This window comes from Poecilia formosa, unplaced genomic scaffold (genome assembly GCF_000485575.1).
Source record: "Poecilia formosa unplaced genomic scaffold, Poecilia_formosa-5.1.2 Scaffold13, whole genome shotgun sequence".
Lineage (NCBI taxonomy): Eukaryota > Metazoa > Chordata > Actinopteri > Cyprinodontiformes > Poeciliidae > Poecilia > Poecilia formosa.
Window position 1 is genome coordinate 2837034 of NW_006799952.1, and position 23650 is coordinate 2860683.

General features: G+C 36.1%; 1 protein-coding gene across 6 annotated transcripts in view; it reads left to right on the top strand.

The window, feature by feature from the left end:
- shank3a (SH3 and multiple ankyrin repeat domains 3a) overlaps positions 1–23650 on the top strand; it is a 145927-nt gene that overhangs the window by 56655 nt on the left and 65622 nt on the right. For 5 of the 6 annotated variants that reach the window (XM_016668116.1, XM_016668117.1, XM_016668114.1 and 2 more), the window contains 8 exons: positions 9240–9348; positions 9905–10056; positions 11073–11240; positions 14607–14723; positions 20687–20764; positions 21002–21068; positions 22026–22255; positions 22370–22539. In XM_016668116.1, coding sequence (XP_016523602.1) covers positions 9240–9348; positions 9905–10056; positions 11073–11240; positions 14607–14723; positions 20687–20764; positions 21002–21068; positions 22026–22255; positions 22370–22539 — 1091 coding nt within the window. Of the gene's footprint in view, positions 1–8146; positions 8326–9239; positions 9349–9904; positions 10057–11072; positions 11241–14606; positions 14724–20686; positions 20765–21001; positions 21069–22025; positions 22256–22369; positions 22540–23650 lie in introns of those variants that run through there. The other variant, XM_016668119.1, reaches the window with a different exon arrangement.

The window sequence follows — 23650 nt, forward strand, 5'->3', positions numbered from 1 at the left end:
GCCACTCTATATGTTTGATCAGTTTATGATGTAAATCTTGAACATTTTCTTTCTTCTAGTCTATTACCTATTTGTGCTGTTTGTGTTTTGGAGGTTTGCATTTCTGTACAGTACATTTCTTATAAAGATAGAATTAGAATGTCACCTATATTAATAATAATTTTTCCTTTTTGGTGATCTGTGTTGCTTTTATTGTATCTTTCAAGTAGAGATTAATCAACATGCATGATAATAATTAATCATGTACATATTTTATACTCTGGGCAGATTCAAAACATAGTGAACTAATAAAAGGATTTGAAAAAAAAACAGTATTATATATTTTAATATTCTGTGCAGTCATAGTAAATAAATAAAAATGTTAATTTATTTCAGTAGCTAGATTCACTAAGTAAAACACGTTACAGATTAACTCCACACTTGTTTTCAAGTCTTTATTTCTGTTAATTAAGATAATTTTCCGCTTACAGTTAATGAAAAAAGGACTTTTAAGATTAGAATATTACATCAGACCAAAAATAAAAACATTATTGTTAATACAGAAATGTGGACTAAATGAAAAGTGTTTTGGCTTCAAGGTCGTTGTTTTCAGAAGCTGCAGATAGTCTGACTGAAGTGCCTCATCGGACATAGATTCAGATTTTTAGAATGTGCCTGTATGTATCCAAATTAGTTATATAAACTAAAAAAAATACAGAGTTCAAAATGTAGTTGTAAGTATGTGTAACAAACAACTACTAGTGCACATGGGTGCCTGAATATATTCGAAAAAAGGCAGCAAATATGGAAAATGTGGTAATCTTTTTTTTGTTGTTGTTGCTATGATTGTTACATGTCTACAGCTAAATTTATATCGAAAACAGCCCCAGAGATGCTGCTTAGGAAGGAAGTGGTAGAAAGCAAGTGACACCTGCAGCTGTCTGCTGGTTCTGTTACAGGTTACAACCCACAACTGAAGTCTTTTGAGAAGTTTTCTAATATACTTTATCTAATTTATGGCAACTGATAGAGATGCAGTGCTGGTGTGACACTTGCAAAGATGATTGAGATTTTTTATTTTCTTACCCTTCTTTCTGCGGACTGAAGAGATTATGTGGAGATGTGTCAACTTTGAGGGAGGTGAGGACGACTAAAATGTAGCAAGCATTTTCAGCATTCATTTAATTTGCTGGCTAAAAACAGTACAATGAAAATGTACAGAGACTTTGCACATTAGTCAGACTACAGGAAATGATCAGATGTCAAAAGTGGGGGAGCAAAAACATAAGTTTGCACTGCCGACTTATGAAATGGGGGTCCAGTTGCTTTACTTGCTCTATTGATTAGGCGCCTAAAGGAGGGATATGAGTACGCTGATATTGAAACTGCATGTATTGCATTGTTTCTTTCTCAGGTTGTTTGTTTAATTAAAATGCAGTTACCTTGCAGTGGGACAGCCTTTGTTTGAATCGTGGGGTCACAGGGGTCATGGCCTTGCTGATCAGGGTCCAGATTTATGCAAGCAAGTCTGAATAAAAGTAGATAGAGAACAAGGAATGCAGAATGCCAGATAAGTTATTTGTTTTTCTTACCATGAATGCGTAAATGCATGTTTGATTTGTGCTCACTTTTTAAGATATGTTTATGTTGTATAAAGGTTTAATTTTATGCATATTAATACAGATTAAATGAGTTAGACGTAGTTCTGAGACATGATTGTTTTTCTCACCGTAGAGTAGTTTGGGAAGATTGTTTGAGTCATACAAAGGCAATTCTGCAAATATTGAGGAAATGTACACTTCTGATTCTGAATATCTCTGACATTCTTGCTCTCATTTATTGTGGCATTTAGCAAAACAGAAACAATGTTGGTAATTCTAACTGACCTAAATCATAAAAGATTTGATCTGAGTTAACTTCAGACAGTGAGAAAAACAAATACATGTAGTTTTTTAGTTGATGTATGTAAACTTGTAGTTTGAACTGTATGTTCTTAACATCACTGCATTGCTAAATTAACATTTTGCCTCTTGTCCTTGCTCAATCTCTGAGTGATTGGATGGATGAGTCTATGAACTTCAATTTCCAGGTCAGATTTTCAGTTAGGTTTAGGTGTGGGGTATTTCTCTGTGATCAAAATATTTCATAGTAACTTTTACTAGATGTTTGGGGTCATAGTCCTGCTAAAGGTGATCATCTGTTCCAACCTCAAGAGTTTCTGGAGCCTTTAGTGCATTTCAGAGAGGATTTCTTAAGAGTTTCACCTGGTATTTAGCTTCACCTACCTTTCCAGCTATGAGCAGCTTCAGTTTTTCTTGCTCAAGAAGATGCTGCAACCTCCATGTGTTACCTTGGAGATGTTTTTTTTTTTCAGGGTGATGTGCAGTAATTGTTCTTTCTCCCATTGTGCTTAGGATGAAGCCCCCAAAAATTAATTGTATTCTCATATGTCTAGATCATGTTCTTCCACTGCTATAAAATCTACAGGTGCAAACTGCAGATTTGACACTTTGTGGCTTGTTTTAATGACCGGGTTCTTTGTGCCACTTTTCCACAGAGGCCTGCATTGTGGAATGCATGACTAGTGTTTGTTCTGTACACAGATTCCCTCACCTGACCTTGAATCTCTGCTGTTCTTCCCAAGTTGCTATGGGTCTCTTGGCTGTTTTTCTGGGCAACTGTCTCCTTTTATTTTCTGTCAGTTCAGGTGAATGTCCATATCTTTGTAGATACAACGTTTTCTATGTTTGTAGATAGACTGAGCATTGCTCTGAGACATTTTCAAAGCTTGGGAAACAGTTTTATCACAAATGTGCTTTGAATTTCTCCACAACTTCATTTCTGACTTGTCTGTTTCTTCCTTGGTCTTCATGATTGTGCTTTGTCACCAATGTTCTTTAACAGGCTTTTTACAGAACAGCTACATACCTGCTAAGGCTAAATGACATACGGTTGAGTTATATTTACTAATTAGGTAACTTCAGTAGCCTGTTATTTCTTTTGGTCTTTCACCTAAAGTCCCAGCAACATATATCAAATTATAAATACTTTGTAAAATGTTGCAAAATTTGAAGAGATTTGGTGTCTTGTTGGATAATTAGAATTTTACATCAGAAATCATCTATGGATTTTAAGGATTTTAATTTTATAATCATGGTTTCTTGGAGGTTTTGTTTTTTATGGTCATTTGAAGTGTGCAGTATTTATTTTTTGTGATAATTTTATGGAAATTAGAGCCAAAGAAAAAAATCCCTAAAAACGACACTAAAATGCTCACCTGTCCTTGTGACTAATTGTAAGTGCAATTGTAAAAACTTGTGCTGTACTTGCATGGAAGGGTTACAGAGCTTTTTATATGGATCCAGGTGAAAAAGCTTTGCTAACATAATTAGTCATATTTAGTCATTGTGTGTCTGTTATAAAATAAATATGAGGCATCAAGCAACTTTAATCTTGTCCTGATTAAGTTCTTCTTTTTCTCCCTCTTTTATAATGTGCAGTTGATCCAGAGAGTAAAAGCAAATGATCAACAACTGAGGCTAATAGAACGACAACTTATTAAAGTTAGAAGCTCAGGTTTCTAGAAAGATTCGAGTAATTACAGTGGATTGCAGTAATTAACATGGTCGGATAATTGGGACACTGCTGTGAATCTACTTTTAGTTGTCATTAGTAACTGAGCAGTGTCCCATTAATCTGTCTTGTATCTTCAGGACTATGGCTGCTGCTGAATTAGGTGTCCTTTGGTTTGTTTTGCTTTTTTAGTTCTATGCTGTGCACAAACCTGCTGGCTTGAAATTGGCTAGCTGATTTTCTACCATTCTCTGTATTCATATGTTTTCATACGAATATTTAAGGTATTTTATGCTTGTGTTGTTTCACTTTCAGCTGCCAGTACATTCTGACACTGCTGTTGGTTCTGATTGGTTGGTTTAAATAACAGTTAATATTGAAATGTACATCCTCAAATCAACACATGCATTATACAGGTTAGGTTGGATACTTCAGATCATAGCTTATTGTAAGCCTGTATTTGTTTTGATAATTGTGTTCAGGCTCATCTTGCTTTCATGTGTGGAAAGGGAAGATACTTTGTTACCCATTACACTAAACTTTTGCACTGGAAAGCTAGTCTGATACAAGGATTTTGAGTTTATTTGATCAAATGCTGTTGGTTCACATCAACAAGCTAAGGAAGAGAAAAAAAAGGGCAAATAGACTAACGCTATTAATAAATGTTTTATCTCAGGTTAATATGTATACGTTCTGGCCCTTTTCACGTTCTAATAACATTTAAATGAAATGAAATTTGAAATGAAATGAAATTTTATTCGAACATGATACAAATATAAAATAAAATAGTGCACAGTAACAAGAAGTGCATAAGAAAGAAGAGAAAATACAGATTTTTTTGTTTCAGTTAACATATCATGCTCAAAATGGGGTAGGAAGAAGTGAGAACTTATAAACTCCTACCCCTAAATCTTAACTTTATTTTTTTATTTTTAAAAAAAAAACACATAGAGGTAAAAATAAAGTAGAACATTTTGTAAAACAAAAACTGAAAAAAATCTTTATGTGCAAATGATCAAAAACCCAAAAATGTATTGAAGCCGGTTGTAAAGCTTTATTTACTGAAATCTGTGTTTTCTATTATGTCTTTGATACGCAGGTCATATTTGCCTTTGGGTAGTAGGGGTTTTAATATATTTAATATATTTTTATATTTTACCTTTTAATTTTACTTTTATGAGGTAATTTTTTAATCTACTTTTTTTTTTTTTTTTTACTACTTATTATTTATACTGCATAGCACCTCGGTTGTTGTTTTAAATGAAGTGCAGAAATAAAGATAAATGAGGACAGAGGTTCTGGGAGCTGCTGCTCACAGTTTCTTTCTCATTTCACTAGGGAGAATAGTCTCCATTTTATATTTTTCTTTAACTCTGACTCTTTTTATGCTACCACAAGGCTAAGTTTCAGAAAGAGAAGTTTGTGTCGGCCACATTTGAGCGAATGAATCCTTCAGGTGAAGAGAGACACTGAAATTTAGGAACTGTCTAATTAACTGTTTTGCTCTCTGACCAGCAATGATTTAAGTCATCTTAACAACCTGAACACGCTGTTTTGTTAACCTGTAATAGTATTTCTGAAAAAAAAAACGAAAAAAAAACTTCAGTACTCCCTTTGTTATTACTCCAGCTCACACCGCCTCTTTCTTCAAAAGAAGAAATAAGATAAACTGGAAATTTTCTAGGAGGCTTTCTAAGGAGTCCTGAATGACATACTGTGAGGGTTTCAAATTACATTTTCCTCCAGAGCAGGCAATCATCTTTAAAAGCTGAAGTGAGAGTCCTCAATGGATACAAATTAACGTGAAAAAGGTTTAGACATGTCTAAATTTGTTAGACTGCAGAGGGAGAGGAGGCCACTTTCTGTCGAGTCAGAATTTTGCTTTCATTAGTTCTTTGCACATATTTTGGTTTTCTGACATTGAGTTCATCAATAAACAAACTGATGTGATTGATTTGCCTCTCGGTGTAAGTAGGTTATTACAGGTTAGAGAGAATGTTATGCAGTTCCTGGACTAACAGCCAAAGAAATCAATACATTTTTGCTGCATCTATTGTGTAAAGTAGGGCTGGAGAACAGCCAACATCTGCATTGTTAAGAGTATAGTATACATGTTAGGGTAGAAGTGAGGAAAGACTTTAACAAGTGTTTTGCTCGTTGCATGCTTCCTCAGTATCTGGCAGAGAATGGATTAAGTAGTGGTCAAGTAATGGGGCCACTGCAGTCACGATGGTTCACCAGTGCCCCTTTTCCACTGGCTCTAATGGAGCCAGCTCCACTCTGCTCAGTATGCTTTGCAAGCGTTTCCACTGGCCTTTTTTCCAGCCTAGTATCTGCTTTTTCAGTCCCTGCTCTGGAGTAGTGTCGGTCAGGGCCGACCAGGTATAATGTGACGTAAACCTACTGCTGTTCACTGATTGGCCGAGGGCGTATTCGGACGTAGGAGCAAAGAGAGAAGAGAAACAAAAGGTTCAAAATTTCAAATTTGCTACAACACGGACCTGATGGAGTCCTATGAAGCTACAAGCAAGCGGTGAACACTCACTCAGGACACCGATGTGATTCCAGCATGTTAAACCCCCACAAATGCAAGTTTTCTGCACACTCAAAACACCCAGAGAATGGTCACACTCACTGAGAATCATATTTTCTGGCTGCCAGAACAACTTGGCTTTAACGAAATGAAGAACATCTACATCTTCATGTTGAACATTTGTTAGCGTCACAGCATACCTTCTATCATTTGTGAAGGAGAGATTTTACATCTCAGTGTCATCTGCTGTTATTAGTTGTATGTTTTTCTTGAGCCTGGCCCTTGACATCGCGTAAAGAAGGTGCTGAGTTGTTCGATATGAGGTTTAGTTAATAACCCTATGATAATTTAGGATAGTTTTCGCTTGCTTATGTGTTCATAATGTTATGTTGCTTCGATTTCTGTGGAGGCCACTTTCCCTGTTCTTTCTATTATGTAAAAAATGTATTGTTCTTTTAGGGAATTATTGGAAATAATAAACATCCAGGGAGTAATGAATGGCCTGGATGGTAAATATTGACAGTAAATTTGGAAGCTTACATTCATTAGTGAATCAGGCTTGGCAAAAGGTTGAATGAAATTTAAGCTAACCAGGGAAATACTGTGGAGGTGTATTTGCAAATGTTTGCCAGGAATTTATCTGCCTGAATGTGTGAGCTTGCATAATTGGAAACAAATCATTTTTCAGAATTGTGGTACAGAATAGAAATACAAGGTTTCTTTTCAGCATGTGAACACATTTTTCTCATAAGTTCTGAGTTTCAAACCATTTTCAGTGAGTACTAAGACAAATGGAGAATGTTGTTTGTGCAAGAAGTTTGACTAATGAATTAAGTGCATTAAGTGGGATGATAGATCAATTGAATTGGAGGGCATTCAATTGAAATGAAAGTTGTTTCTAACTTAAATATAATCATAATTACATAGACTTGAACTATGATAAGGTGGTAATTTATAGATTGAATTTAACTTTACATATTTTATTTGAACAAGACCTGCTGGGCTTTTTGTCTCCAGATGTTTCTGTTCTTTGCTATGCACCTGTTCCATTAGTTGATTTATTTTTTCTGTATTTTGTCAAGTTTGCCAGAGGCCTGTTCATGACCAGTTTTATTCCACTCAGATATGCTTCTTCAACAAAACAACAATGAACTAATTTATCTTTTAGGTACTTGTAAGTCCATTTTTTCTTCCTCATTTAGAGAATGTTTCTGAATCCAGAGAAATGGGGTTTTAATCAAAAATCTATTTATACAGTATGGATGGTTCATTTTTTATTTTTTTTTTCAAAATCTCTATCTTATTTTAAATTCCATAAACACACAATCAATTTAAAGCATAGTTTTGTTTCCCAAACACAACTATTTAGTTTATTTAATAGCATTTGTCAATTGTATATAGTATCGGAATTCAAATATTTTGGATAGTTCTGGATCTGTTTGTGATTCAATACATGCATTTGCTAAAATGTAGATCTACTAGGAAAATAATGGGATTTCTAGCAACGCTCAGTATTTTGTAACTGTGCTCTTCCTGAAAAGAGCTTTCCTCTTTCAGATATGATTTATTACACCCTGTCATCCTTTTGGTTTGATTTCAGAATTAATAGCGATTTGCCAGTTGCTCTGGTTGTTTCTGAAAATAAACGCTTTGTGTGTTTTGCATAAAAGTGAAATTGGCAGTGTATGTTGCAGACAATGAAAGATAGCCACGGGTAGAAAATATCAAGAGTTCATTAAGGCCCTTGCTGAGGAAAATGAAGTAGAAGCCTTTTATCAGCCTTCTGTTCAGCAGGCAATAAAACACACATCAAGCCCACCTGATTATTGGTAAATCATCCCAGGAACCTCTTCAAGGCATTATCCATGATATTATTCAGGACACACAAAGAGGTGTCGTTCACACACAGACAAACACAACCTCAGTGCTCTTCCCACTCTTGTGTACATTGGCTGCTAGAACGGTCTTTGTATCCCATCACCATAACAACTGCCTGAAAGCACATGTGAAAAAAATAAAAAAAAAAAAGGACAAGAATTTCTCTCACTCAGTTTGACTCGGAGTGTAGCAGTCGGTGGATCCTTACAGCATGTCAGTGCGCCGTGTGTGAACAAGAAGCTGGTTTGTACAGGCAAGCGGACTGCAGACGACTTGGTGCAAATGAAAAGGGCCTTGTGTGTGAAATCTGGGAAGTGTCGGAGGAGGTAACATTTTAAAACTGGATCAGGCACTTTATGATGGTGAGTGTCAGAGGGATGCTTCATTCTGCTTTCTGGTTTGCCTGTATATGTATGTGTATGTTTCTGAAGAGTGTGTTTAAGTGTGCAATTCCACATTTCTTTAGTGAGTCATAGCAAATCTACTTTGTACCTGTGTCAATATTATGTATAGACAAAAGTAAAGGAAACCTCGAAAGAACAAAAGTAATCCAAGTTTCCTGTTAAACTTAGTTGGAATACTGCTGATTTTGTTAAACTGTGTCTCCACCATACTCATTGTGATGAAAGGTTCCTATTTTCCTCTAGGATTCCATTTGACTAGATTTTTCTTTTCCTTTCTTTACTTCACAATTTTATCATGCATTTTTAACCTGCTTTTATTTTTGAAAAAGCATCATTGCTCATGCACTTTTTGCAGCTGCAATTTATTATTGTCGGTTTACTCTAGTTTTGGTAAAGTCGACATTTATTTTTAATTATAAAAAAAGAATCATTTGCTGTGGATATAAATGTTATGAAACTATTTTTTACCACCCATATACATATCACTGATGTTCTTTCTAGAAAGTCTTTAAAAGATTATTATTTCTATTATTATTGTTATGTACAGTGAAAATGTGAAATAAGCTGGAGAATCTTATTTTCCTCTTTTTTTCCCCAAGAAGGGAAAGAGATTCAGTGATGCTGTCCAGCCTTTACACCCTTCTATTTTTTGCTCACTCCTATTATAGCTTACATATCTTCTGGTCCATTTGCTTGGCATGACAGAATAGAAATAAAACCTTCAAACATAGAAGGAAAGAGCAGCGGCAGTAGCTTTCATCTCTGGACTGCATTATTAAACATCTCTATCCACATGAGTCTGACTTCGCCCAATCACAGGGAAGACTTCCACGTCTTCCCTTTAACCTTACTCCCTTGTCTCTCTCCATTAGGCAAACTTGAAGAAGTTTATGGAGTATGTGCAGCAGAGAAACATTGAAAAGGTCTCACGGTTTTTGGAAAAAGGCCTGGATCCTAACTTCCATGATCCAGACACAGGAGGTAAGAAATCACTCAATAGTTATAGACATACATATAGTGGAGAGTTTTTCTCCTGTATGTAATCTACCTTAATTCATATATATATATATATATTTTTTTTTTTTTTTTTTTTTTTCCATTGTACTTTCTGCCTTTTGCATACTGTCCTCAACACAACTGACCATGTAAGGATTTTCTGAAATAAGCCTAGCGCTTGCGGGGAAAGCTGGATTATTCTTCCTCCTAATCGTCTTATGTATATTCAGATGTTTGTCCCACAACAAAGGAGGTCGTTTCTCTGCTGGATGACCTGTAGTCCCGCAGATGAGCTGCAAAGTGAGAGGAACATATAAATAGCTTAGTTTAACACCAACAGGAAGCTGCCATTTAGGTAGACAGGAGGGTGACAATTACCACAGCCAGGCAGTTATGCAGATGCAGAGTCACTGACAGTTTTAACTATTATTTGTTAATTGCTGACAGCTATAACTCATTCTTCACCAGGAATGTGCATCAGTATAACTGGAAAAATGTTAATTTTGAATACAGTTTGCTTACTCAGCCTTGGATCTCACAGAATGCCCACTAACGCTGGCAGCACAGTTGGAGGGATGTGCCGAGCTCATCAAAGTGCTTAAAAATGGAGGGGCACATCTGGACTTCCGAACAAAGGATGGCATTACTGCCTTGCACAAGGCTGTGCGCAGCAAGAACCACACAGCACTTATAGTAAGTACATTTCGCAAAGGAAGTAGACACGCTGACTCTCCTGTTTTATGTCTGTGGTCCAATTGGTTGCCTCCAATGTTTTCTTTTGGGAATTTATTTGTGAAGATGGGAATTGATAACCTGTTGGTGGAGGTCCTTGAGAAATGATGGTTGAGCAATTACTCAATAAATGATGCCCTCTTTGAATGAACTGGCATAACCAGCTGATGGCCTGGTATGTGTGAAGGGGGTTCATGATTCATATGTTGTTTTCTTGTTTCAGAACTGGTTGAACTGGAATGTTTTGCATTCACTTATATCCATTACCCAAACATGTAAAAATCAAGCGTTGATTGCGTTGGCGCTGATGGATAAAAGCTACAGCGCAAAAGTATTTTTTACGCTTGGACCCTTAAACAGCGTCACATTACAACAACAATTCTTGATGTATTATTTTTTTTAGAGTTTTATATGCCTTGCTATAATAAGATGGAGTTGTTGAAAGGAAGGAAAATGAGATGAAGTTTAAAATGTTTGTCACAAAAACTGAAAAGTTTGCATGTGTATATGCAAACTTTTGCAGTTGCACCTCTTGCTGTAGCACCAAGACTTTTGGGGCATGTTTCAACCAGCTGTGGGTTAGTCATAAAAAAAAAAGGAAAAAAAAAGAAAAATAAAGTTAAAGATATATTCTACTTCTTCAAAGTTATGTGTTACTTTGTGATATCACATTGCATCGTCATGGAATACTTTTAGATTTGTGGTCGTAATGTGATGAGATGTGAAAAAAGTTGAAGAGGTATAAATCAATATTCCTGCAATCCTCTTTAAATAAGGGAAAATATATCTTTAACTTTTTTTTTTTTTACAAATTACCAAAGTCTATTTTCCATGCATGTAAATAACATAGATTTTAGGATGAGGAAATTTACTACAACACTCCCACTTCATTTCTGTCTTGCTTTCACGTTTAAAATGCATGACGGTCATCTTCTAACTGATAACAAAACACTTTAAAACTAAAACTTTGCCTACAGACACTGTTGGACTTGGGTGCTTCTCCTGACTATAAAGACAGCAGGGGTCTTACTCCTCTCTACCACAGTGCAATGGTCGGAGGAGACCCATACTGCTGTGAACTGCTGCTGCATGACCACGCACAGGTCGGCTGTGAGGATGAGAATGGCTGGCAGGAAATACACCAGGTAATAAATACAATGTGACACGCGCAAAGTGTTAAGAGCTTTAAAGGCTGGATTGCGGAAAAGAAATGGTTTGGTTTTCAAAGTTCAATTCAATGTAATTTTGAAAGTCTTTGCTCTTTCTTCATGTGTACTTAATGTTTTCATTTGCCAGAATTCCCTATGAGTAAATGCAAAGTCTCACTAGGATCTCCTGAAGAATGGTATTCCTGAGTTTTCATGAAACAAGAAAAACAGGCAGCTTATCACAACAAAACTGCGGATTTATGTTTGCGCATGTAACAATAGAAAAAGCAATTTTAAGGGTAAAAATGCTGCAATGCCTCAACTGGTGATGCAACGATTAATAAAATATCCCAGTCACACGCTTATGTAAAGAGACCAATAATGAACACAACTGTGGATCTTTATTATTTCTTTTTAATTACATAGTCGAGGAATATTAAAAATCTCAAGATGTAATAGGAACGTTATGTCCTGAGAACTGCTCCAAGTTAAACAGAAGTGCAGAGAAGTCCAATATAACATTTGGTAGATTCAACTCAACTTTGGAAAATCATCATAACATTAAAAAATTCACTTTTACTTTCCACAATAAGATTAACAACATCTTTTGGTGAATATTTCTGGATGAATATTATTATGAGGCATCAGAAGGTTAATCACTTTTTTTTTTTTTTTTTTACATGTTTAACTTTAGTGGCTCTGCTGTTTTCTGGTATAACCTTAGCATAGTTTAATGAGGACATGCAGTCTGTCAGACAGTGTAATTCTTTATTTTGCCAACATTTTAATTGCCTATGCCAACTCTACTTGACATAGCCAGAAATACATACACACACTTCAGCATGTCTCAATCAGTCTGACAAACTCTCACTTCCATATTGTTTTCAGGCAGAGGTGAGTGTTCATAATTGTATCCAGAGAGAACCATTACTTGATGATTATAACTTTTAAACTATAAGGTCATGATGCTTTCAAAAAATAGTGAGGTGGGCTCTTATGAATAATCACCTTTTCTAATTACACTTATGGAAATGTACAACCTCTATGTTGCTGAACAGTAGAAAGTCATATAATAATTTTCTTTGACAGCATTGTAAACCGTACAGATAAAAAGACAGTAAGAAGAAACTACAAACTATAATCTTTGGTTTGAGCAAGTAAAAAACTGACTTTTATAAACTTGTAAAAATGTTAACATTTGTTTAACACAACAGGGAGAAAAGAACAAATTAACAAAAAACTAGGAATGTTCCCATAATTGAACACTCTAAATGGTTGCAGGCCAGTTTAAATGTGACCTTATTATGCAGTGAAGCCTGGAGTTTATGGTTGGCCTCATCTTCATTTCGTTAAGACTGAAAATGTGAAGCAGAAAAAATCCATGACCCTGTAAGGCTGTAAAGTTTTAACTACATATTTCCAAATTCTTCAAACTGATTCTACCATATTACTTATGTACTTATAAGAACAGTTTTTTGTCAACACTTATTTATAACAATTTTAAAATGTTTAGGCGAACATGTTTAACACATTCTAAATTATTACACCTTCCATGAACTTAACTCAATACAAAATACCTTTATTTTGGACTGGGTTACACCTGGCTACTGGTCACGTGTCACATTTGTTTAAAACATGGAAGTACTTCATAAACAAGGAAAGCTGCAACAACCACTGTGCTCAAAGATTTATAACTCCATTAAAACAATAATGTGAGGAGAAAGCAGAAGCTTCCAGAATTTCCTATTAAGTTAATTATTCTTTATGCTGTCACTGGAGGCAAATCAAAATCATTTACTTCTGTCCAAGTCATAAAGATTATGTGTTTTGGTGCAAACATTATCTAGACAACTGAGAGAATACCCATCATTTTATGTACATTTATTTATGAATATCACAGGTTTGGCAGGTTTTTTGTTTGTCTGGTCTTCTTTTATTCTAATTGACAATTGACAAAAAAGTCTGAAGGTTGTCAGATTTTAATTTAACTAAAAGTCTTGTAGAATTAATTTCATTTGTAACAAATGCTTCTCTTGACTAGCATTAAAAACAGAAGGAAATGAACCTTCATTTTTCTCATATAATTTGAAATAATAATACAAATAAATTGTAGAATTGGACAACAAAAAAATAGAAAGTCAGAAAGAAAGAAAATAGTGAGTGAAACTTGAAAACAGCAAAAAAAACAACAAAAAAACATTTTATAGGACAATGTGCACCTCATTTATAGAACAGTCAGCAAAGAGATACGCACAAGACATTTAAACATTTAAAGTATCTGACAATAAAGAGAAACATTGCCATTGTTATTGCCTGGATTCTTTTAAACAGATACTGTTTTTTGATGTCTGAACTGATATTGCATTATCAAATAACTGTGCTGCCCTTCACTCAAAGACATTTTAATCAGTTTTATGGCTTTTGACTCCAACTCTTTGCTGTGTGTTGGTGTGTATTTTTTTTCCCTGCATTTTGCATTTATTTTAGCGTTAGCAATCTTTAAGTACATATTGTCTGAAATAGAATGCAGTGCACATAGCTTGTAACTAAGAAAAATCCCAGCATCATTTGTGTGCTCTCTCACTTCTACAGTGCACTCCAATGAGACAAAACACAGGAGTGAGAGAACAATGGCTGGGGAAAGAGTTTTTTCCTTTATGTGAATGACAAAGGACGCAAGTGGAAAGTATAGAAAAGATGAAAAATATATTGCTCCAAGTTAGGTGCAGCAGCAGCCGTGCAGAAAATGTCCTACCAGAATAACATCACACATTTACATTTAGCCTCAGGTGGTGCAAACAAGATTTTCTCATCCTTTTAGTATCTGTTGTTGTGAGTAAAGAGGAGTTTCTATAAGACGTAGTTAAAAGGAAGGCTGGAGCAGCTTCAGGATAGTTTGCAACAGCTTTCATCCCAGTAGACTGAGCAGTCACCACAAATTAAAGTTAAGGAAAATATAGGAAAAAACTCAAAATTGAAAGACTCCGCTCATAATTCAGCTGTTTCAGTATTGCTAAGGTTTGTGATTTACTGTATTCAACCATTGTTTAGATAACCAAAAACCAGAATCAGTGTTCTATTTCATTGGGCAAATAGAAAATGTAGGTCACAGTAACATCTTGAATATGACTAGTAGACAAAAGGAAATTCTGGTAATGGACGCTGGCTTTAGCCCAGCTCTCCAGTGTTTAAACACTCTTTATTATTCTTATTTGTCCAAGTCCCTCATATCTTGTAGGAATGTGGTTCCTTCATGTCATTCTGTAAAACACCTCATTTATCATCTGACTGTCCAAATGATGGACATAGTCTAATAAAAAACACTGAGCAAAAGGAGTTACGTTTATTAATTTGTCATTTTAGGCGTGCCGCTACGGCCACGTGCAGCACTTGGAACACCTGCTGTTCTACGGAGCTGACATGAGTTCCCAGAATGCATCTGGAAACACTGCCCTACATGTGTGTGCTCTCTACAATCAGGTAACATTCACTCAGAAACAAAATGATATTTCTGTTTGTGACTTAAATTCTTCCAGAGAGAAGGCTGTGACATCTGTTCCATGTACACCCAGTGGCTCTTTTAGTGCCCACAGGGCAGCAACATGAAGACTGTATGAGCATGTTGTGCATTAAATGCTTAGACTTTGTCTCGTGTTTCAGTGTTGCAGTGTTGACTGAACTAAATAATTAAACATATTAAGTCTTTTCCCTTTTGGTTTTAGTTGCCTAAAATTAATCACATGGTAAATATTTGATGATGCACATGACCAGCAGATGAAAACCTTGCAGAGATTATTTTGTAAACAGTGCAGAACACTGCAGAGTTTAGTCAGTCTCGACTATCAGTAGACTTTTTTTTTGCATTACTTTTTATGTTTTTTTTATATTTATTTTCAAATTTACTGTCAATTTGTGCTTCATCTAAACTGGATAACACATAACTATAAATTAGTAAAATATTAAATTTTGCTGAATAATTAAAAGTAAGAGCACAATTTATTTATTAAATGAATCCTTATTATTATTTGCTGTTTGCCTCATCACCTTGCTTTAGTTTTTTAGTGTAATATATATATTTTTGGAAAGTTTTTCACATTCTGTATCATAGTTTCATCAGCTTAATGAAAATTATGAGAATGAATATTTTAGATTAGACTACAGATTGCTAATTAGTATTTCTTTAAATTACCTTCCTATGCAGTTCTTCTTGATTCTCGTCTCCCTTCAGTTCTTTTGCCATTGAACACAATTTCTCAGAATGAACTTCGTCCTGGCCAATCAATGGACAGAGGGAGTTGCTAAAAATGATGACTTTGATTTTTTTGCGCTGTTGCAGAATTGTAGTGTGCTTATGTTTGCAGTTTGGCAATGGCAACGGAAGAAACAAGTCCATGATGGCAGGCAATGTTTCCAGATATTGAGCAGTTAAATGCTTAAGACAGGGGTGCCCAAAGTTGGTCGTCAAGGGCCGGCATCCTGCACGTTTTAGTTCTCTCCCTGGTGGTGGTAACAAACTTTTCAGCAAGTCAATGTTCCTCTTAGGCCCTCTAATGAGCCATCTTATAATGATCCAGGTGTGTTAAACCAGGGAGAGAACTAAAACATGCAGGATGCCGGCCCTCGAGGACCGACTTTGGGCAACGCTGGCTTAAGACGTCTTATTGCTTTTGAAAATGTTGTTTGGCTTTGCACTTCTCTATTCGTAGACTTATGGTCTGTGGTTGTGCAATTCAAAAACACCCACAGATTTGTTCTGAAATGACTCTTGCACTGTTGTTCACTTTCTGGTGGGTTTGGAAGTGACAGCTTTTTGCCTGCAGCTGTTGTTTGTGGCAGGTGGGTCATAGGTTAGTAATTTAATACCATCACCTTTTTAAAAACTGTTTAATGCTGTTGTGATAATATAAATATATTCAGGATTTAACTTAAAGGTTTTTATCTGGAGATGAGAGTAGATTTATTCAGATTTTCAAAATTGTCTGTTAATATTCATAAGTGACTATATTCAAGAAATCTACTGATTTGATAGGTAAATACATGCCTATTCAGTCCACAAAAGATTAAGTTTTCATGAAAGACAAATATATTTTTATTTGAATTTATGAATTTACATTTACGGCATAAACATTTGCAATGTTTCAAAAAGAATGTAAGCAGAACGACTTGTCATAAGATAAGATATATATTTTTCTTTTGCTGTTTTTAAATGGTTACAAAACATCTGATTCTTAAGTTATGAATGTGGTATTTTGACTTATTAAAAGGACAATGAATCAAGTAACATTTACTCTGACCAATAGAAGGAAGAACATTTTTCAGAGATTTTTGTTGCACAGCTATCTTGGCATTAAGCTATTTATCTGGATTTTGTATCACCTTTGACAGGTTTCGATGTAAATTGAGAGTTTCAGCTGTAGCTGTGTTGATTTCTGACACACACATGTGGTCTTGGTATAAACTAAGAGGTTATTTGATGTTCTTCTAACATATGTTTTGCTACGGCGTGCAAAAAAACCCAAATTGTCTTACATAATTTAATATATGGCAAATTAAAATGTTATGCTTTGCTGTATTTTAACCATGTTAAGGGCAAAAAGGGGAATGAGCTGCCACACAAGACTTCAGTGTCTTGCTCAGAGATCTTAGATTACAGTAATCAAAGTGAAGAAATAAGAGCTTTTTCCTGCAGTTCTTGCGAAGCCATTACAGCATCAAAAAGAGTGAGTGGAGATCCTGAAATATGAATGAACATGCTCACTTTTGACTGATGTACAGTAAAACACTGTAGGGGGCGAAGGTTTGGAGAGGTCTGTAAAACCCAGCGTGCTCTTGTGAACATCATGACGGTTCCTATAAAGAGTATGACTACTTACTGTTTGTTTTGGGTCTGCTCAAAGTGAGGGATGTAACTTGGCACTCTAAAAGATGCCCTTCTGCTGCTTCATTGGGAAAATGTGGTGCTCACTTCATGAACATTAAATGAGCCCTCTCGCTCACGTGAAAAAGAGAGCGCTCATGTGCGTGCGTGTGTGTGTGTGTGCTATGTGCTGCACAGCTAATTTCAGTTGTGATGAATGAACTGCTTCAGCTCAACTGGAACACCACAGTCTCGGGAGTAGGGGGTAGTTGTGTGTGTGTGTGTGCGTGTGTGTGTGTGTTTGGTAAGCAGAGCATCAATAATTAATACTAACAGTTTGTAACACATCCACGTGATGTTCATGTCATCAGAACATACTGTAAATATGCTGGATCTGCCTTCAATTTGGAGAAGAAACTGAGGAATATTACATCTTACTAGTGTGAACATTTATTTTAAATAATGTGCTTAGGAGAAGGGTCAGCAAAGTAACAGCTCTGAATGTAAAGAAATATCAGACAGACTGGATGACTGGCTTGAATTTTCAACTCCTTGTTCTACTTACTTTACATCCTGCATGTTAATGGACCGTGTCGTCGCTCTTGTCGGTCCTTGCTGATGAGAATGACATTTCAATCAGCTTACCACAGCTACTGTGTCAGTGTGGACTGGTACAGCAGCTGTGGTAAGCTGATTGATCTCACAAAGCGTGTATCATAGCAGGGTTCCAGTAGGCCTGAAGCAGGCTTGTCTCGGATGATTATCTACAATGACAGTAAGAAAGGGGATTGTAGGATCGATTGGAAAAGTAGTTGTCCAGTGGCAGGATCAATAGATCCATATGTAGAGAGAAGAGTGACTGTCTGCAAGAGGAAGAGATAAATGACTGTGAAAGACTGAATGAATGAAAAATAGCTTTCAGTAGGAAATATTAGAATAAACAAATTCAATCCATGCTCCTTTTGTGGCCACTAGCTTCAGCATAGAGGGCCTGGCAGATGTGTTGGTGAATGAGAACATGGCAGGAGTCTTTTGATTGGCAGAGAGATCCTCGAGACATGCTTGAAAAAAGTCATTGAAAAGACAGAACTGTGGTGAATAGCAAATCAGCATAAACACACGGACTGTCTGCCACAGTCAGACATGGAGTCATAAAGTACAATCCTTTGATGAACTCTTTAGAGGAGGCAGCGTTTTGTAAGCTGTGATTGTACATTCACTTAAACATGCGAAGATTGCTTTATTGGTAAGCATTTAAGAAATCCTTATGTGTGAAAACATGCCGAGCAACATCTGTTGCCTTTCGTCTACTAGATGTGACTGAAAAACAAAAGGTGAAAAGCTGCACACTAGAAGACATCGATTGGTGCCTAATTAAGTTGAATTTGTTGTTTTTGGTTATAATAAGGTCTGACTCTCAACATATGGTATGTTGACATGGCATTTAGACATGGTAAATATACAATGTATTATCAGGCTAAATAAGAAAAATAAAAATAGCCAATCTGAAATTCCTAAATAAAATACCCATCCAGTGTTCAAAAGCTGGGACGATGTTTCTTGGCTGCCCGGGGAACGCCTGGGGGTTTCCCCAGAGGAGCTGGTCCAAGTTGCTGGGGAGAGAGACGTCTATGTCTCTTCTTAGGTTGCTGCCCTGGCAACTCAAACCTATTTAGTGGAAGATAAATACGATGTGTTGGAAGATGTTTTCTTTCAGGTCGAAGAAAGCCCAACATAAATTATTTCATTTTAGGCGGTAGAGTTACTAGGTGCAGTTAACCAGTATGATGCACACCGTTGCTCAGACCCCCCAGGCCGCTATCGTATCAAACTTTTTATATAGCTAATAAAGGCAATAAAGCCTGGTGTGTTAATCAGCTGTGAGTTCCTCCTACAACCCAAAACCGTTGAGATTTACGGTGTAAACAAGTGAAATTCAAATACAAACTTCACTATGTTGAAGCATATGAAACTGCCATTTAAAGCGTGGGGTGTTGTCTTTATAACTTCAACTAGTATAATTCGCAAAATAACAAAAATCTCTATTTTCTCAGAAATTGGTGGATTTTATCATTTTTCTCAATTTCTGTTCTGGCGACTTTTTCCTGGTTTCCTCGTGGTAATATAATCTTCATGGTGATTTTACTGCGATTATCCTTCAAACCACTCATTCCCCTCCTTATGCTCTCTTTAATAGTGACAAGTCAAGAAAAAAACACCTGTTAGAGACAGAATTGAGACTGGGACAAAGATTTGTCTTCCAGCAGGACAGTGACACTGACATGCAGCCACAATTGCAGTGGATTTATTTAGATTACTGTCATTTCATAAAATGAAATGGCCAAGTCAAAGTCCAGAATTAAATCCAAACTTTGGGACTTGAAAATTTAAGTTTTCAAGTTTCTTTATCCAATATAACATTCAGCTCTTTGAAAAAAAGAAGTCTTTGTAAAAATTTAAGCTTCCAGATTTGCAAAGCTTGTAGAGCTTGTCATTGTTTTGTATATTAAATTAGGTGGCAAATACAGGTCATGTTTTTAAGATTTAATTTTTTAAAAATTGGAAAAACATTCTTTTCTATTATATTTTCCATTTTTTATTTCCACATTACAATTAGGCACTATTTTGTTCATATGTATCAATATTTTTGTACAATTTTGCAAATATCTGCATATGTTTAAAACCTCTAAACGCCATGAGGTATCTGTATTGAAAGTTGAATACTTTTATAAAATCCAATTTTTTACATTGTTTTTTGTGTCTTATATTGGCACTCTGGTTCATTCAGGAAAGTAAGAACTGTGTGCTGTATTTCTTGATTAGATGGTTCAAAATGAGTGACAGAAAACATCTGACTTGCTTGTTAACTATTTTTGAATGAAAAGCAGAATAAATATGTTCACAGCTGCAGAAATGAGAAATGCGCCTCTACTGCTGGCATTTCAAGTGAAGATGTAGTAACTTGTCAACAATGACTCAAGCAAAGGAGTATTTTTTATAATTTGTCTTACAACTTCACAATCTGTTGTTTTATTTCCATGTATTTCACAAATTCAGTCAGCTGTGTAACTTTAGAGTGATACCATATTACTTTACACCACCAGTTTTGTCAAAGTCATTTTTAAATGGTGCCCTAAGCTAGATTCCTTTTAGAGGGGATTCAAGAGGTTAATGGTAATGCTGCTCCAGGCAATAATAGTCACAATAACCGTCACAGTGTATGTCTCCAATTTATGATGCTCTTCTTGGTTTATGACTTTTCAAGACCTTTGCACTCCCGGTTTTTGTAGTTGTAATTTTTTTTTAACTCTGTCATCTCACTTCCGTTGTGACATGAGTAATGTATTTCAGTACTCTAATGGTTTGACATTAGAATACTGAATGTTTACATAAGAGTACATATATATTTAGTCTAATAACGTTTGTAAACATTTTTGACGTACGCAGAGATACTTCCACAAGCACACATGAAGTGAATTAATCCTTAAGTGTTATCTTATGCGATGCAAAAAAAAAAAAAAAAAGTCCTGTCTTTAATGTCCAAACAGTGGTGATATTTCAACACATGAATCTCTTCCTCATTTAGGATAGCTGTGCACGTGTCTTGCTTTTCCGAGGAGCCAATAAAGAGATAAAGAACTACAATAGCCAGACTGCTTTTCAGGTATGTGTGGTGTCTAATAGTAGCTGCAAGTTTAATTGTGTGATATTACATAGATTTAATGTTTATAAAGTATAACTTTGTCTTAATACGTTGAATTATTCCTTTTATTAAAGACAAATGATGTGCAAATATTTTTCGTAACATTTCCAGACGACAAAAACTGTTGAGTATGTGCTTAGGTTTGTTTTCTGTCGCTTAAACATTATCTCTGCTTTCCATGTTGTTTTCGTCCATTAGGTGGCTATTATAGCAGGAAACTTTGATCTTGCAGAAATCATTAAGGTCCACAAAGTATCAGATGTCGGTAAGTTGAGAATAGACGTCACTTTACTAAAGTTGATTAAATATCCAGCTGCAGCCTTTGTGCCAGTGTATTTATGTAGCTGATAAGAGTTTAAAATACAGACTGAAGAAGAATATAAAAAAGAAGAAGGGTGTGTGAGGACACTGGACCGTGATGAGTTAAGCAGTTTCTCTGTGAAATAACATACAGGAAAACTCTGCCATCTGGTGTGGACAGCTTGTAATACCCCACTCCAAGACAAATTTCTCAAATTAGTTTTTCCTTTGGAAGCAACAACCCTAGTAAATCCATAATCGCGTATAAAGGCTAGATATTGTTGCTTACACACCCATCTTTGTCAGCAAGTTGGGATTTAACTGTGATTTTCATTCCAGGTGATTAAAATGTAATATTCATAAAAATTATAAAAATCCCTATATCCTATTTCCTTTCGTTTCATTTAGATTTTTTTGTCTTTCACTCACCAGTCTGAATTTATTATTTAATGTACTTTCTAGTTTGACATTTATGGATGATGGATGATGGTCTAACAATCTGATAAGGTGCCATAAACTTTCTCACATTTTGTCACATTACAACCCCAAAAGATCAATATTTTACTGAGAATTTAAATGATTGGCCAACACAACATAGCACATAATTGTGAAGTAGAAGCAAAATGATGCATGTGCTTTTTTTATATAAATGAATATCAGAACAGTGTAGCATGCATTTGGATGTAGGCTCCATAAGTGCAGTGCCACCAGTTGCCTTTAAAAGCTACCTAGTTAGTAAATAGAGCTCAGCTGTGTGGAATTTAATCTCAGTATAAATCCAGCACCAAACAGCTTCATGAAGACCAAGAAACACACTGTACAGATCAGGAAAAAAGTTGTAGAGATCTTTGAAGCAGGGTTATGACTGCAGTCTGCGATATTATCTTCCTTTAGTCTGCGGCTTCCCTCTTTTCGTTTCTAGTGCCTTTCAGGGAGACCCCCTCCTACACCAACCGTCGACGTGTTGTGGCTGGCACCCTGCCCTCACCGCGTTCCTTGCTGCGCTCTGCAAGTGACAACAACCTTAACGGTGACCATGATCACATCCACCCTCCGCGCCCTCGAGAATCCCGCGGCCGCCCTGGTCACTCCCCTGTTCCCTCACTGCGCAGTCTCCCAGCTTTTGGGCAACAGCACAGCAGCCTTGGAGAAGTAAGACTATTATAAAAGGTTGTTAAAACCAACAGTGATGCCACTAAAGCAGACTGTTTGCATGGTTATTTACTCAATCACGTAGTGATGCTTTGTCCCTCTGCTTTGCGTCAGGGTCGTCATGGGGAGATCCCTGACAGCAGTCTCCAGAGTACCGGCAGCTCCAGATCCTCCCATTCCCGCTCACCGTCATTACATCACATGCATGAAGAGGACAGGCCGGTTCCCAGACGTTCCCACAGCCATGGCTACCCTCATGGACATGGTCCTCGTGGGAGACTCAGGTTTGTGACGATCTCTTCTGCCTGGTTTCACTTGTTATTTCTGGTTGTACTCAACAAATACCAGCTGATGAATACTGCCAATCTTTTTCATCCCATCTCTAATTCATCTCACCCTTGCCAGTCTTTTCACATATCCACTCTAATAGCTAATTTGTGACGTCTTTTGACTATGTACCTATTTAGATTTTGAAGCCTTGTTTCAAAAACCCAAATGTCCCATGTGGTGTTGCTGAGTCACTTGTTAGTCATCGGTAGCATCGCATCTTATTCGATCTGCTCCAGTCAAATTCTGGAAAACGAAACAAAACAAAACAAAAAAAAAACATAACATGTTAAGAATCATGCAATCTTCATTTAATCATCAGTCAGTCATCATAAATATATTTTCTATTAAATGTGTTCTACTACAAAAGTAGACATCTTTTGGATTGTTACCCAAAAGATGTCTACATATTGATATTGGCTTTACTGTAATAAACTGAACACTGGTCATGTAAAGGTTTGCTGGTTATGTGTGGTGTAACTTTTGAATGATCCATGCTTCTGGGTATTTGGGAATAATAACAGCCATGTTCATGTCATGTATAAACAATGGCCATGTTTGTTTATTATACTAAGCTGAGATGCTGTTTGTCTTGTCAAAGGGATGAGGAAGAATATTCTTGGAGTTTGTGTTTTAAAGTTTTAATGTGTATAAAGGCCCAATTCTATACAACTGTGTTTAATTAATGGTGCTTGCACAGGGCTGTACATGCTGATAGGAGCTAATAATGATCTCCCTTGCAACAAACTTTTAATCTGTCAGCTTGTTTGGATCATTGGATACATTTGGAGTTAGAGTGATTTATGTATTGGCTTCATTCTCAAATCGGAGCTATGAGTAATGATGTAAGACATCCAGCCCAGTTCAAAAGGTCCTGTCAAGTGAGGGCAGACTAAATCTAATTTGTTTGCATTTAACCAATAGATTAATTCAAAGTAGATCACATCTCTGAGGTAATTGGTTTATTAGCTCTTAGGTTATAAGAGCTCAACCACATCCAGTATATATCCAGTGTACATGTGAAATGGTCTGATGTCTGATTATTTTCATGTTTAATTCCCTTCTTAT